The 13,906-nt window shown below is 41.7% G+C and overlaps 1 protein-coding gene across 16 annotated transcripts in view; it reads left to right on the forward strand.

The window, feature by feature from the left end:
• EZH2 (enhancer of zeste 2 polycomb repressive complex 2 subunit) overlaps window positions 1–13,906 on the forward strand; it is a 46,757-nt gene that overhangs the window by 24,378 nt on the left and 8,473 nt on the right. For 14 of the 16 annotated variants that reach the window (XR_002829258.1, XM_023753799.1, XM_023753800.1 and 11 more), the window contains 9 exons: window positions 5,080–5,171; window positions 6,810–7,050; window positions 7,596–7,765; window positions 8,199–8,293; window positions 9,403–9,443; window positions 9,821–9,946; window positions 10,397–10,575; window positions 12,312–12,407; window positions 13,156–13,237. Coding sequence is in view for 15 of the 16 variants with exons in the window: in XM_023753799.1 (XP_023609567.1) it covers window positions 5,080–5,171; window positions 6,810–7,050; window positions 7,596–7,765; window positions 8,199–8,293; window positions 9,403–9,443; window positions 9,821–9,946; window positions 10,397–10,575; window positions 12,312–12,407; window positions 13,156–13,237 (1,122 nt within the window). In the remaining variant the exon portion in view is untranslated. The remainder of the gene's footprint in view (window positions 1–5,079; window positions 5,172–6,809; window positions 7,051–7,595; window positions 7,766–8,198; window positions 8,294–9,402; window positions 9,444–9,820; window positions 9,947–10,396; window positions 10,576–12,311; window positions 12,408–13,155; window positions 13,238–13,906) is intronic. The other 2 variants (XM_023753807.1, XM_006088708.3) reach the window with 1 other exon arrangement.

The raw sequence follows: 13,906 nt of genomic DNA on the forward strand, positions 1-13,906 counted from the left end.
AGTTATCAAATACGTATCTTATTTGGGTTTCACATAGCCCTTGAAAAGTTGTTTTGAAAAGCATTCCCCTTTATACATGGTCATTTTGTAAAATATGTCCAATTCTTATTAAGAATATTGTAGCCCTAGCTGGTTTTGCTCAGTGGATAGAGCATCAGCCCTGGACTGAAGGCTCCTGGGCTCAATTCCAGTCAAGGGCACATGCCTGGGTTGTAGGCTCAATCCCCAGTAGGGGGCATGCAGGAGGCAGGCAGTCAATGATTCTCTCTCATCATTGATGTTCCTGTCTCTCCCTTCTCTGAAATCAATAAAAATATGCTAAAAAAAAAAATATTGTAAATTGCTGCCCTGGCCAGTGTGGCTCTGTGGTTAAAGTGTTGACCAGTGCACTGAAGGGTCTTGGGTTTGATTCCTGGTTAAGGGGGCACGTATCTGGATTGCAGGTTCAAACCCCAGCCCCAGTTTGAATAGGGGAGGCAACCATCGATGTGTCTCTCTCACATAGATGTTTCGTTCTCTCTTTTCCTCTTCCTCCCTCCTTTCCACTCTCTAAAATCAATGGAGAAATATCCTCAGGTGAGAATTAACAACAACAACAAAAAATTGTAAATTGCATGTCTGCATGTGCTTATGGTGGACCAAAGTAGAACTTTTGGTGGGATATTCTGATGTGCTGTCTATTGTCTGAATGGCCTACAGAGGAATGTTTTAAGCATAAAACAGTTGTATTAGTTTATCCTTTTTGGTATTATGTGAAAGTCCATTTGAATGTTCTTTTTGTAATGTATATTGATGTTTAAAGATTTTAAAAATGGATTTTTAGAGAGAGGAAGGGACAGGAGGAGAGACTAAAACATGCATATGCTCCCTATTGGGGATCGAGCCTCAAACTCGGGCATGTGCCCTGACCTGGAATCGAACCCCAAACCTCTTGGTGCATGGGACAGCACCCAACCAACTGAGCCACACCAGCCAGGGCTGAGATTTTAACATTTTAATTGGTTAGAATATCAAAGAAGGTATTTCAAGTTTATAATTGATGGCTGACTTTTTTTTTTTTTTTTTTTTTTTTTTTTAGTATTTTAGCTGTGTAATAGTTAAAAAACTTCAGAAATACTTGAGTTCATATTTGCTGTGTAATTCTCAGTGACTAAACCTCCCTAAGTCTGTTTTCCTCGTCTGTGAAATGGGGATGAGGATCCTAATACCTGGGTATTTTGTGAGAATTAAATGAGATAATGCCCAAAGCTTCCTAGTGTGTGCTTTTGAACATAGAATTCTGTTTGCTGCTGTCACTGCTTTCCCATGCTTGAGTGTTGGCATTGTTGTTCTGTGAGGGACTTTTTAGTAAAAGTCTGATATCTGTCATATACACAAAAGAATTTATGTGATTCCATATGTAAGTATTCAGTAAGAATTCATTCTTAGTACCAAGCTCTAATCAGAGCAGACAACAGCAGTATTTTGAGCAGAAGTTAATGTATAAAACTGATAATTTGTACTGATCTGATCATTTGTCACATGACAGCAAGCTGAAGAAGTGAGTATTTCAGGGAAGTGGTGTCTGATGTGAAGCTGTTCTCTTTGTCCATGCAGTGAGGAGTGTGTGTCTGGTCACACCTGCTGCCAAACAACTACTTGCACAAATTATTGCCTTTGGGGATCGAGCCTCAAACTCGGGCATGTGCCCTGACCTGGAATCGAATACTTCGTATTTAAGTATTTTGTTCCTGTTTCCTGATTTGTAAAACTCCCTGGAAACAGGTGATCACTAACGTTTGTTTCAGTGCTGATCCTTGGATTCACCAGTTCTGTATTTGAGGCATCACTTACTTGTTGAAACATTGTAAGATTATAAGGGCTACTCAGTATACAATGTGTCCCCAAAAAAGTATACACACTTGGAATGATTATAAAGTTAGTCTTTACTAACGTACAGTTAATTTTTTAAAACTTAAAAGAATCTACAGAAACGAATAGTTTTTTTTGTTGTTGTTGTTATGCCTGTTTTCAAACTGATGACCATTCTGGTCCAGGCACTGCTGATAATGCAAAGCAATGGAATCCTAAACCTCGAGAATAATTTCTTCAGTATTTGTGTGCTCTCTATTCGTTGACTGTTGCTGGTCTTGTACCATAAGCCTTTATCTTTTAAAATCTTGTGGCACTTTAAGATACATTTTTTAAAAAAATGATGTTTTTATTGATATTAGAGAGAGAGGAAGGGAGAGGGGGAGAGAGATGGGCTGCCTCCTGCACGCCCCCTACAGGGGATTGAGCCCAGAACCCCAGGCATGTGCCCTGACCAGGAATTGAACTGGTGACTTCTTGGTTCCTGGGTTGATGCTCAACCACTGAGCCACACCAGCCGGGCAGGATAAATTTTCTTTGTTCAAAGCTTGGTCTGGCTTCACCCATTATTTCAAATCAGTTATACCTGAAAAGGAGTTAAAACTAAGTGAGTTATCAACTGTTAAACTCTATATACATTTTTTTTGGGGGGGGGGGGAACACACACACACCCCCTATATTTTGGTTATTTTTTAGTGTTGCCAATTTAATCTCAAACAGAGGTATAGAGAATAGCTGGAATTGTATATAACTTTTACCTTTGCTTGAAATCCTTTTGATAGGTTTTAAAAAATATATGTTTATTGATTTCAGAGAGGAAGGGAGAGGGAGAGAGAGATAGAAACATTAATGTTGAGAGAGAATTATTGATTGGCTGTCTCCTGCACGCCCCTTACTGGGGATCGAGCCCTCAACCCAGGCATGTGCCCTGACCTGGCATTGAACCATGACCTCCTGGCTCAAAGGTTGATGCTCAACCACTGAGCTTATATAATGGCTGGGCTTTAGATGATTTTTCATCAAGATTTCATAGGTTGCTTTCAACATTAAAACAAACAAAAATCCTTGAAATATCCATGTTCGCTCCTTGTAAAATTTAAAGGTACCGTGCCTTAATTTTTCTGACGATGGACTTTTATATAACAATTTTTCTGTATATTTAGCTTGAAATACATATTTTCAAAAATATATTTTTATTGATTTCAGGGAGGAAGGGAGAGGGAGAGATAGAAACATCAACGATGAGAGAGAATTATTGATTGGCTGCCTCCTGCACACTCCACACTGGGGATCTAGCCTGCAACCCAGGGATGTGCCCTGACTAGGAATCAAACCGTGACCTCCTGGTTCATAGGTTGATGCTCAATCAGTGAGCCACATTGTCCAGGCTAGCTTGAAATAATTTTTAGTAGCTTATTTCAAATATTAGTATTTTAAGATGTCTATTTGAAAAGTATTCTGGACATTTCTAGAAGAGTGAATTCTTTATATATATGGGCTTGTTTGAAATTCTGCTGAGGGAATCTAGTCATAATAATGGTACTTTAAAATTTATTAAAGTACCTTTGATTATAAATATGTTGATTTTGTTGTTATAGTCTGAAGTTGTTCCTGTCTTCGAGACTATGATTATGGTTAATAAGTACTGTTACCTAGTTCTAGTTAAGGACCACCAGAGGCTACTGTCCTCACTTGAGCTGTGTGTGTGTGTGTGTGTGTGTGTGTGTGTGTGTGTGTGTTTCTGTCTACAGATACATATGTGCCTCTATTTTCACTGAATTAGGGAGGAGGCATCACAACTAAAAACAGATTTTACCAAAAATGTGTTACTCATTGTGTGCACTAACTCTGGCTAATGACTGCTTTGTTTTTGGATTGATGTAATTCTGGGCTGCTAATGTGACTGTAGCCTTCTGTGTGCACAGTCTGTGTGTTAGGGGTCCTTGCCTGTCCAAAATCTAATCCAGTGCAAAGTTAGTTGTATGGTTTAGGCTCTTGTTCTGGGGGGAAAAAAACTTAAGCACTTGAAAAGAATTTGAGCCTTGAATTTCTACTTTTAAAAACATAACTTTGTTGTCTTTTTGTTTTCCTTCACCAGTCTGTCTTTACATTTTAAGTATGACCTTTTACAAATATTTTTTAAATGACTTATTTTATGAGTCTGTCACTTGTTTTTACCCAAATTAATTTTCATTTTGTGTAGTTCTTAACAGATCATTGCCAGTATTCGCCTTGTGCACTGGAAGTTAATGATCACAAATTCTCTGAAGTCCTCACTGCTGTGCACTCATACCTGGTCAGTGTACCAGTGTACTGCAGTGTGAATCTTTTTGTTAACACATGATTTGGAATTTTAAGTTTCAAACACTTTGTTGTATTTTCCTGTGGAAAGGTGCTGGTTGCAGGCTCTCACTAGGTCCTTGAGTTGTGTTTGAGTCAAAGAAAATGCATTTTAGTGTTTTGAGGCTGTCCTCTTTATACTAAATTTAATTTAGTATAAATAGAATTAAATTTAGTATAAATAAATTAAATTTTATTAATTTAAAAATTAATTTTGTTTTGTTTTTTTTAAAAATATATTTTTTATTGATTTCAGAGAAGAAGGGAGAGGGAGAGATAGAAACACCAATGATGAGAAAGAATCATTGATTGGCTGCCTCCTCTTACACACCCCACACTGGGGATTGAGCCCCCAACCTGGGCATATGCCCTTGACTGGAATCGAACCCGGGACCCTTCAGTCCACAGGCCAATGCTCTATCCACTGAGCCAAACTGGCTAGGGCTTAAAAATTAGTTTTTAACAAGTGGTATTCCATTCTTCTCTTCCATTTGACAGACTGCTGACTTTTCTTCATAAAGAAAAAAAATTGTAGATGTCAGAATTCTTTTGGTAAAAATAGGAAATCTGATTTCATTGTAGAGGGTGTATCAGTTGTTTCTATGGAGATATCAAATGTTTATGACCAGAGTTCAGAGTTTACATGCATCAGTTATACTTGTGAGGAGAAAAATGTGAAACCACTAATCATTCCAGAATGCAGTGTTTGTGCCCTGCAGGAGTCGAGGGAAACACATGGTGAGAATTCAGTAAGAACTGGGAGGAAAGTTCTGGGATGTGAATCACGTATTAGCAAGACTGGAATGTATTCATTGACTTTTCCCATTGAAACAGGGGAAATGAATAAGTAAATATTTCATATTTGGATATTTTATCTTTATTTTGCAGCTTTTCATGCAACACCTAACACTTACAAGCGGAAGAACACGGAAACAGCTCTGGACAACAAGCCTTGTGGACCACAGTGTTACCAACATTTGGTAAGCTTGAGTGCCATTTGTTCCTCAAGGGCATTTGAGAAGCACTGATTCTGAACTGGGTGAGGTGTGTGCAGTCAGCATTAACACTGGCTCCCCTGTGCTTCTCCTGGCCACACGGTAGGCAGAGGTTCTCACCCATGTCTCTCATAGCTCTCACGTACTGCACACACTAGTCCTTCATTGATCTTTGTATTAGTCTTTGTGTATGTGTTAATCTCTTCAGCTACAATTCAAAGTCTTTAGGATCGAGGACACTAACATTACACCTTCCAGAGTTTGAGGGTGTGCAGCACAGGTAGCCCACCTAACCCCAGGAACTGGATAGTCACACATAGTGGTCCTAAGCATTTCTCAGAGCCATAGCCTTTCTTTGAGTTTTAGACCCGTTGTTTAAGCTGTATTATAGGGCCCACAGAATTAAAAAAACAACAAAGAAACGGTGGAGAAAAGGTAAAGGTTTAGGGAAGTATGAGGTAGAAAAGTTGTTTTTTTTACGGGTACTATCTTATTTTTACCATTTCCCCTCTTTGAACCAAGCCACTCCTACCTAGGAACTAAGTGGGTATATATTGCCTGTTGGATTTTGGACAGAAGATTCATTGAATGGCACCTGCAGAAGGTATCCTATTTTTAAGCAATTTGGTTTTTATAGAATAAAGTATAAAACTGTTGGCTGCTCTCAAACTTCTCCCTTCTATTGCCACTAAAAATGGGATTCATGAGCACTATTTTACATATTCTTCACAAGGCAGAATTCATTTGGCTCATCTGAAATGTTTCTCTGGTCTCTCTGTAGTTTCTCTGGTCTCTCTGTAGTTAATGCTCTCACCATTGTTTTATACTTTCTGAGACTGGATGTTGCACTTCGTAATACAGAATGTAACCCTCACAGCCTTGATCCTCATGTGTCTTCCTGAGGCTGTGTATCCCTCACAGGAAAAAATGGGATGTTTTAATAGTAAGGCAGGAAATGACAAAGTCCAGCATGTTTATGTGTTTTGTATTCTTGTGTATTTTAACCATGACTATAGAAGCATGTGCTGTCTTAGAAACCCCAGCCAGATTAGGAGAGTTTGACTCCACATGCACAGGAAGTATATGATTTTCCTCATAAAATTTCACTTTTAAAGAAATTATATATGTAAAATATATTTTATATTTTAACTTACTAACCAGTTAATGCATTTCACAAATATAGAACTGTCTTGCCTGATTTCATACCACTGTAGCAATATATAGAACTCATTTCTGTCTTTCTGAAATTTCCACACCAGGGGTCCTCAAACTTTTTAAACAGGGGGCCAGTTCACTGTCCCTCAGACCGTTGGAGGGCCGGACTATAGTTTTAAAAAAAACTATGAACAAATTCCTATGCACACTGCGGCGGCAAAAACACCCAGCAGGCCAGATAAATGTTTTCGGCGGGCCGCATGTGGCCTGCGGGCCGTAGTTTGAGGACCCCTGTTCCACACTACTAGAAAAAGAAAACAAGCGTATTTAGAGATGCAACTATTTGTGGAAAATGGATATTGTGTTAAATTTCTTGACTACCTTGCTTATCCAATCTTTTGTTTTCTCCTTCAACAAAATGAGTTGTGGAACTTGACCTTGATGTCGCCTCCATGTTTCACTTCATAGGAGGGAGCAAAGGAGTTCGCTGCCGCCCTCACTGCTGAGCGGATCAAGACGCCCCCCAAACGCCCAGGAGGTCGCAGACGAGGGAGGCTTCCCAACAACAGCAGCAGGCCCAGCACCCCCACCATTAATGTGCTGGAGTCAAAGGACACGGACAGTGACAGGGAAGCTGGGACCGAAACAGGTGGAGAGAACAATGATAAAGAAGAAGAGGAGAAAAAAGACGAAACTTCGAGCTCCTCTGGTAGGGGACCTGACAACTGGCTTTACCACTGCTTTGAAAGGTCCACATTGTGGAGAGTAAGGGCATGTGCCATAGTGAATAATTTTCCTACTTGGTTAGTTTTCAATAAAATGAGAAATCTAAGACTAGGGCATTCTCAAGGAAGGACGCATAGCCGAGTTCTTGTTGCTGTCTTCTGCCCCTGGCCCGCCTACGATGTTTACTGTTTGGTCACTGAGGTTCAAAGTTCATCTATTTCCAGTGTGCCATTTCCTCCAGGGTGGGGCTCATGTCGCTCTGCTTAATTCTGTCGGTCGTTTTGGTTAATTTCCTCACTGGGCTTCAGGTGTCCTACCCTGTGACTTAACCACAAATAACATGCCTTTGTCATGAAAGCAGCCTAGGCTCCTGGTTCTGTGGGAAAAAGTTTAGTGACACTTTCTACCTCAGTTTGTCCTCAAACATGATTCACTTCCTGCTTTTTTCTTAAGCACACCCTGTTTTACTTCTTAATACTCTGTTCTGCAGTTGTCATTTCCTGAACATTGCTTAACTTTGGTTTGTAGAAGCAAATTCTCGGTGTCAAACGCCAATAAAGATGAAGCCGAACAGTGAGCCCCCTGAGAATGTGGAGTGGAGTGGGGCCGAGGCCTCCATGTTCCGGGTCCTCATCGGTACCTACTACGACAACTTCTGCGCCATTGCCAGGTTAATTGGGACCAAAACATGTAGACAGGTAAGTATATTGATTAATAAAGACTTTCAGAGAGGGGGGAAAATATGTAATCCTTGTCCAAGTGTAAGAACAGTCTCAATTATTAACCTGATGTTCATCTCCTGGAAAGTACATTTTTTTGTTTTCCCACTGAGAGGGAACTGAGAGAAAATTATTCTTCTGACTAGATATTTCAGGTTAGGTGACAATGGATTTAAAAAGCCAGTGAGAATTTAGATTAAGCCTATTGATCACATGAGGGATTATTGATCATAATGTAATCACAGCTGCTGTCCCTGCATGAGGGTTGAGACAACATCTTGCTTTGCTCTCTATTGTCCCCAGCACTTGAGCAATGTCACAGAAGAGACATGTTTCTGATATTAATTAGTATAAGAATGTGTAGGTTTGCTTACCACTATGATCCTCACAGCTGTGACTGCCTCTTGTCCAGGTGTATGAGTTTCGGGTCAAAGAGTCCAGCATCATAGCTCCAGTTCCCGCTGAGGATGTCGATACTCCTCCAAGGAAGAAGAAGAGAAAACACCGGTAAGTCCACTTGCAGCCATTCTGAGATGTCACCAGGATGCTGCAGGCCAGGTGTGTCCAAGGGTGTTGGCCAGCCTCTACTTGGCCCATTAAGAAAGGAACTTGAGCTGCCTCAAAAGTAGACTTGTGGAGTCTTGTTTCCACGAGCAGTTGCCAATGTTCTTCTGTAAGAATACAGCAGTGTCAGTAGATTTGGTGTGTTAAGAGTCATAAAAATTATGTTTACTGTGCTGCTTTTGGTTGAGACAAACCTAGTAACTTCTGCAGTAAAGGCTAAGCGAACATTTAGTTTGTTCTAAGATGTTTGCCTGAGCTTGAGTGTGATGTATATGACTTCTGCGCTGGTTTATATTTTGAGGAGCCACGTTACCTTTCCCCAAGGCCTATGGCAGTGAGTGATGAGGTGACTTGGTTTGTAAGTGCAGAGCCAGAAGATGGTGGCTGGAGTGTCAGCTTTAATGTCTTCTCCCCAGTTTTTTTGCAGTTGGGTGTTGGGTAAGGGAGCATCTAGAAACGTGTGTACATGCTGTTCCATTTCTTTAATTTAGAACTGAAAGAACTTAGGTGTGTTCCAATAGAATTCAGGCTTTAGTAGGTAATTCTGAATTTTTCGGTTGGGAGGGGGACCTGCGATGGGGGCGGGGGGTGCTTTCGGCTATCATTTTGTAGACAGGAATATGTATCAGGTAGGGAAAGCCTGCTATGCTCCAAGGTAACGGGAAGAATGTGTTCTTGTTCCTTGTGTGTGATCATCTCCCACCTCTGACCATTTTGGTAATTCTGACCATGGAGCTCAATTGAGTGATTAAAGACATGCCAGTATTATCAACATCAGAATGAACCAGTAGGGAAATGGAACCTGCACATGAAGGTGTGGCCGCCCTCAGTCCTGACTAGGTGACCTTGCAAAGTGCACACATCAGGGCTCTTGGTCACAGTTTCCCCAGTCACCACAAATGCAATGCAAGCTGCATCTTTCACAGTCACTTGGATTTAAGGCACGCCTATGTTCATGGCACAGATCGACCTGTTCAAGCAGGTTCTGTGGGATTTGTGCTGACCATTCTTCCTAGCTTCCTGGAGAAGACTGTTTTCTTTGTGTTTTGCAGGTTGTGGGCTGCACACTGCAGAAAGATACAGCTGAAAAAAGGTAGGCATCTATCTATTCATTCAACTTAAAAATGTCTGCTTATCGTTTCAGAATAGTAACTGGGTTAGAGTTTATGATACTTATATATAATTGACTTCTGTACATTAAGCTAAATTAAATGGAGGATGTCTGTTGATTATATTGCCAGTCAGTTCTCTTGTGCAGTGAAGGCGAGTCACAGGTGGGTAAAGGAGCCGCACCCTGGGGACCTGCGATGGGGGTGGGGGGTGCTTCCGGCTATCATTTTGTAGACAGGAATATGTATCAGGTAGGGAAAGCCTGCTACGCTCCAAGGTAACGGGAAGAATGTGTTCTTGTTCCTTGTGTATGATCATCTCCCACCTCTGATTGACTTGCATGCCGTTGTCTTGATGCAGACGGCTCCTCTAACCACGTTTACAACTACCAACCCTGTGACCATCCACGGCAGCCTTGTGACAGTTCGTGCCCTTGTGTGATAGCACAGAATTTTTGTGAAAAGTTTTGTCAGTGTAGTTCAGAGTGTAAGTATTTGTTGCTTTGATGCAATTGCATGAGAATTAAGTGGGCCTTTGGTCAGCTATGTGCAGCCCACAACCTGCAAAAAAATAGTAACTGAAGTTGACACAACATGGCGGCTCTTGCGGAGCCAGTGTCCAGCCAGTGCTCAGGCTAATGGGATGAAAGGAGCTGTTTGTCTCTGGTGGTTTAAATTTAATCATAGTGACATTGGCACAGAATGTAAGGGGGATCTAGAAATAGCTACCCAAATACTTTCTGGGAACCAGTATTGTCAGAGTTGGGGTGGTTCAGTTTTCAGAATAAACGAACTTGTCATAAGGGTGGTGATACTCATTATTACTGAAGCAGCACATGAAGCTCGGATACACAGGAAGTTTTTCTTCATCTGTGCAGCAGGATAGGGAGGCTGCTGTGAGGGTTCCATGAGTCCACGACGGTGACTGTCTCTGCAGGTCAGAACCGCTTTCCTGGCTGCCGCTGCAAAGCACAGTGCAACACCAAGCAGTGCCCCTGCTACCTGGCCGTCCGGGAGTGCGACCCTGACCTGTGTCTGACGTGCGGAGCTGCTGACCACTGGGACAGCAAGAACGTGTCCTGCAAGAACTGCAGCATCCAGCGGGGCTCCAAGAAGGTGGGGAAAGGGATGAGGGACATGGCAGGGCACGGCCAGCAGTCTCACTCCATTAGCTGGGGCCAAAAAGTGATCACTGAATGAATGACGCAGCTGACGGGGAGAGCCTGAGTTTCTCCTTGGGTAGCCACTCCCACCTCTGTAGCATAGGAGGAACCAGCTGTGAACGGTTTCAGGTTTGGAATAAGAGGTGTTTTTCTAGTTGTTTAGTAGATGATTTGAATTTTTAAGTTTAGCAAATAGAATTATCCATTTATCTATTCTCCTTACTGCAAATAAATGGTGTTCCTGCCGGAATATAGAGACCCATTCTTTCAAATAGTAGCCAATTTCCCTTTTGTGCAGAACAAGAGATAAAATTTCCCACAGTAGATTTTGCAGACTGTGTTCTTTTAATAACCTTGAAAACATCACAGCCAGGAATTACATAACTGGGAAGTGCATGCAGGTGATTTTTTTAATTGTAGCAACCATGACCTTAATGACCAAGCAAAGGAAACTAACAACGTATACTGGGGAAGGTCAGTCAGTGTCTTTTCTTTGGAGTAGGTGGTGCGTTTATTCAATTAATCACTTTTATTATAATAGCTGGCATTTATTATTTAAGATATAGTAGGCACTTGGCTAAGTGCCCTGTGTATTAACTCATTAGCCCTCATAACTCCATGAGGGAGTACCTTTATGAACCCATTTCTAGGTTGGGAATCCCAGAGTTTGAGGACTTGAAAGGAGCAAGAACCCCAGGCCCCACTGTGGACTTCCGCGCCTTGGGTCACATGAATTAGATCACACTACTGCACTGCTCATAGCCCCGCCCCCTCCTACCAGGAGTTCCTGTTCTGGCAGTGCCTTATTTTTTGGCTCTTATGTTTTCAAGTGTTTAGATGGCTTTTCTCTGGGAAGTTCCTATCCATTGAGGTCATTCTGTCACAATGATTCTCTACTGTTTCCCATGGCAGACCCTGATGATGAACCCTAAAAAAATTTCATTTCCTACTCCCCACCCCTAACTATAATAGCATAAACTCCTTTGGTTTAAATCTAAAAACTGTAGATACTTCCTTACCAATGGGGTTTCATGTACTTAACATGTTATTTAGCTAATTTAGTTTCTGATTTGGGAGGTTTTGGGAAATTTCCCTGGCAGGTGAATCTAGGCTGGATTAGAATAGGAATAGCTTGGGTAATTAGGGGCCTTTTTAAAGGCAATTTGGGATGAAAGCATAATGAACCATGGTGGAAAGTGAGGGATTTGTTCCCAGACATACTCTAACTAGAATTGGCCCCGCTCGTCATTTGGCATCTGCTAAGAACAGAATGCTGAGCTGATGAGATAGTGACACCACCTCCTGGCAGTTCTCCATGCTGTTGTGAGGAGCTGCTGTGGAAGAACAGCTAAGCTTTGTTTTTGGTTGAGGTGAATCATTAAGTCAAGTGCTGAAGAAATGACAGGAAGTGCAAAGGTAGCTGTTGTAGGTACCTTGTTGAAGGATGGTTAGTTGATATTTTCTGGGAGGTAGATCTTATATTCTGTACTTTATTTACAAATAACCAAAAGCATTGCAGTTTGTCAGCCCCTTTGGCAAAAGTGGGTAAGTTTACCTCTCATTACAGGCTCTTAATTCAGGGTACTTGGTGGCTACAAGGGGCCAGAGGATTTATAGGGATTCACCCTGTGATCTCGTCAGCAGTCCACTTTGCTCTCCTGATTAAATGACTGTTGCTTTATTCTCTAGCATTTATTGTTGGCACCATCTGATGTGGCTGGCTGGGGGATTTTCATCAAAGATCCTGTACAGAAAAATGAATTCATCTCGGAATACTGTGGAGAGGTAAGGCCAGAGCTATCCAGCTCCGGGCTTGATATGTAGTGACTTTTGTATTGATCATCACTGGGTCTGATTAGAAATGAATTAACACAAAATGCCTTTTTTGGCAACTGGACTGTTTCAGTCCTAGTCACATTTAGCCTTTATCTGGAGACAAGGGGGTAAGAACATGAGGTTTGCGATGAGTCTGTCGTACATAATCCACAGCCTCATTATTATAAGGACCTAGAAATGAATGTCATTAATCTTACGCCTTTTCAGTTATAGAGTTAGGGAAAAGTCATAGGGCTAGCTTGAGTTTGGAATCAGCCCACCTTGTTTGAGTTTTTCATTCAGTAGAAAGATTCATTAATTTCTTCAAGAGTAATTCCTTTGATGTGGAAATATTTCTGAGTTGAAGTCCTTCAAGCCCATTGTTCTTTGCCGCATGCAGACCAAAGAAACTGGCCCTAGTGACCCTTTATTGAGTTTCCTCAGGAAGGTCCGGTTCTTTCTCTTTTTTAATCTTCACTCAAGGATAATTCTTTCCATCCTTTTTTAGAGAGACACATTGATTGGTTGCCTTCCGCACTTGCCCCTACCAGGGCTGGGGAATTTACAACTGAGGTACATGCCCTTGACTGGGAATCGAACCCGAAACCCTTCTGTCCAATGCTCTAACCACTGACCCAAACTGGCCAGGGCTCCAATTCTCTTGATGAACTTGTGTGTGTGGTTTGGTCCCTAATCCAACACTGTCTTTCTTCTTAAGATAATTTCTCAAGATGAAGCCGACAGAAGAGGCAAAGTGTATGATAAATACATGTGCAGCTTTCTCTTCAACTTGAATAACGGTATGTTTAGGAGTCAGAGCACTCACAGTTTCTGGGTGGCACTTGGGAGCTGGTGTTTCTCATGCCCTGGCAGAAACTTAAAAATGGGCTGTTGCCATCACTTGTGGGGAGGAGCTGGTCATGTTCAAGGGAAGTGGTCTCGGGAACTCTGAGCTACACAAGACATTGGCTGTGGGACATCCCAGGGTCTTGAGTCAGCTGGGCACACTTCCTCCAGTTAGTGCCTCTGACCTGGGAAGGTACTGAATTTCAAAGCCTCTCCAACACTTCCTGGGTGCTCTCAAGGGACTGAGCAGCTAAACGGTGCTGCTTTCTTGGGAGGTGAGGGAGCGCTGTGATGAAAAGCAGGTGTGTAGTACCTAAGATGTTCTGATAACCCTTGGCTGAAACAGAGAGAGGGAGGTTTTGCTATGAACAGGCCCCCCAGACAGAATGAAAATTAATTTTAGATACAAAAATGCTTATCCTTGAGGTTGAGAAGAATTTAGATTCCTTTTATTTTTTTGCAGGGTTTTGCTCAGTAATACATATTTACAGTTAGGTAATAACATTTGAGAGACAACTCCTGAATTATCAATTCATTTTACCTAGAACAGTATTTTCTTGCAAATGTCATTTGGACGAAGTTGGCTGAATGATTTACTTGCTTTTGAAGGCAAACCCTGAAGA

Source organism: Myotis lucifugus, unplaced genomic scaffold (genome assembly GCF_000147115.1).
Source record: "Myotis lucifugus unplaced genomic scaffold, Myoluc2.0 scaffold_51, whole genome shotgun sequence".
NCBI lineage: Eukaryota > Metazoa > Chordata > Mammalia > Chiroptera > Vespertilionidae > Myotis > Myotis lucifugus.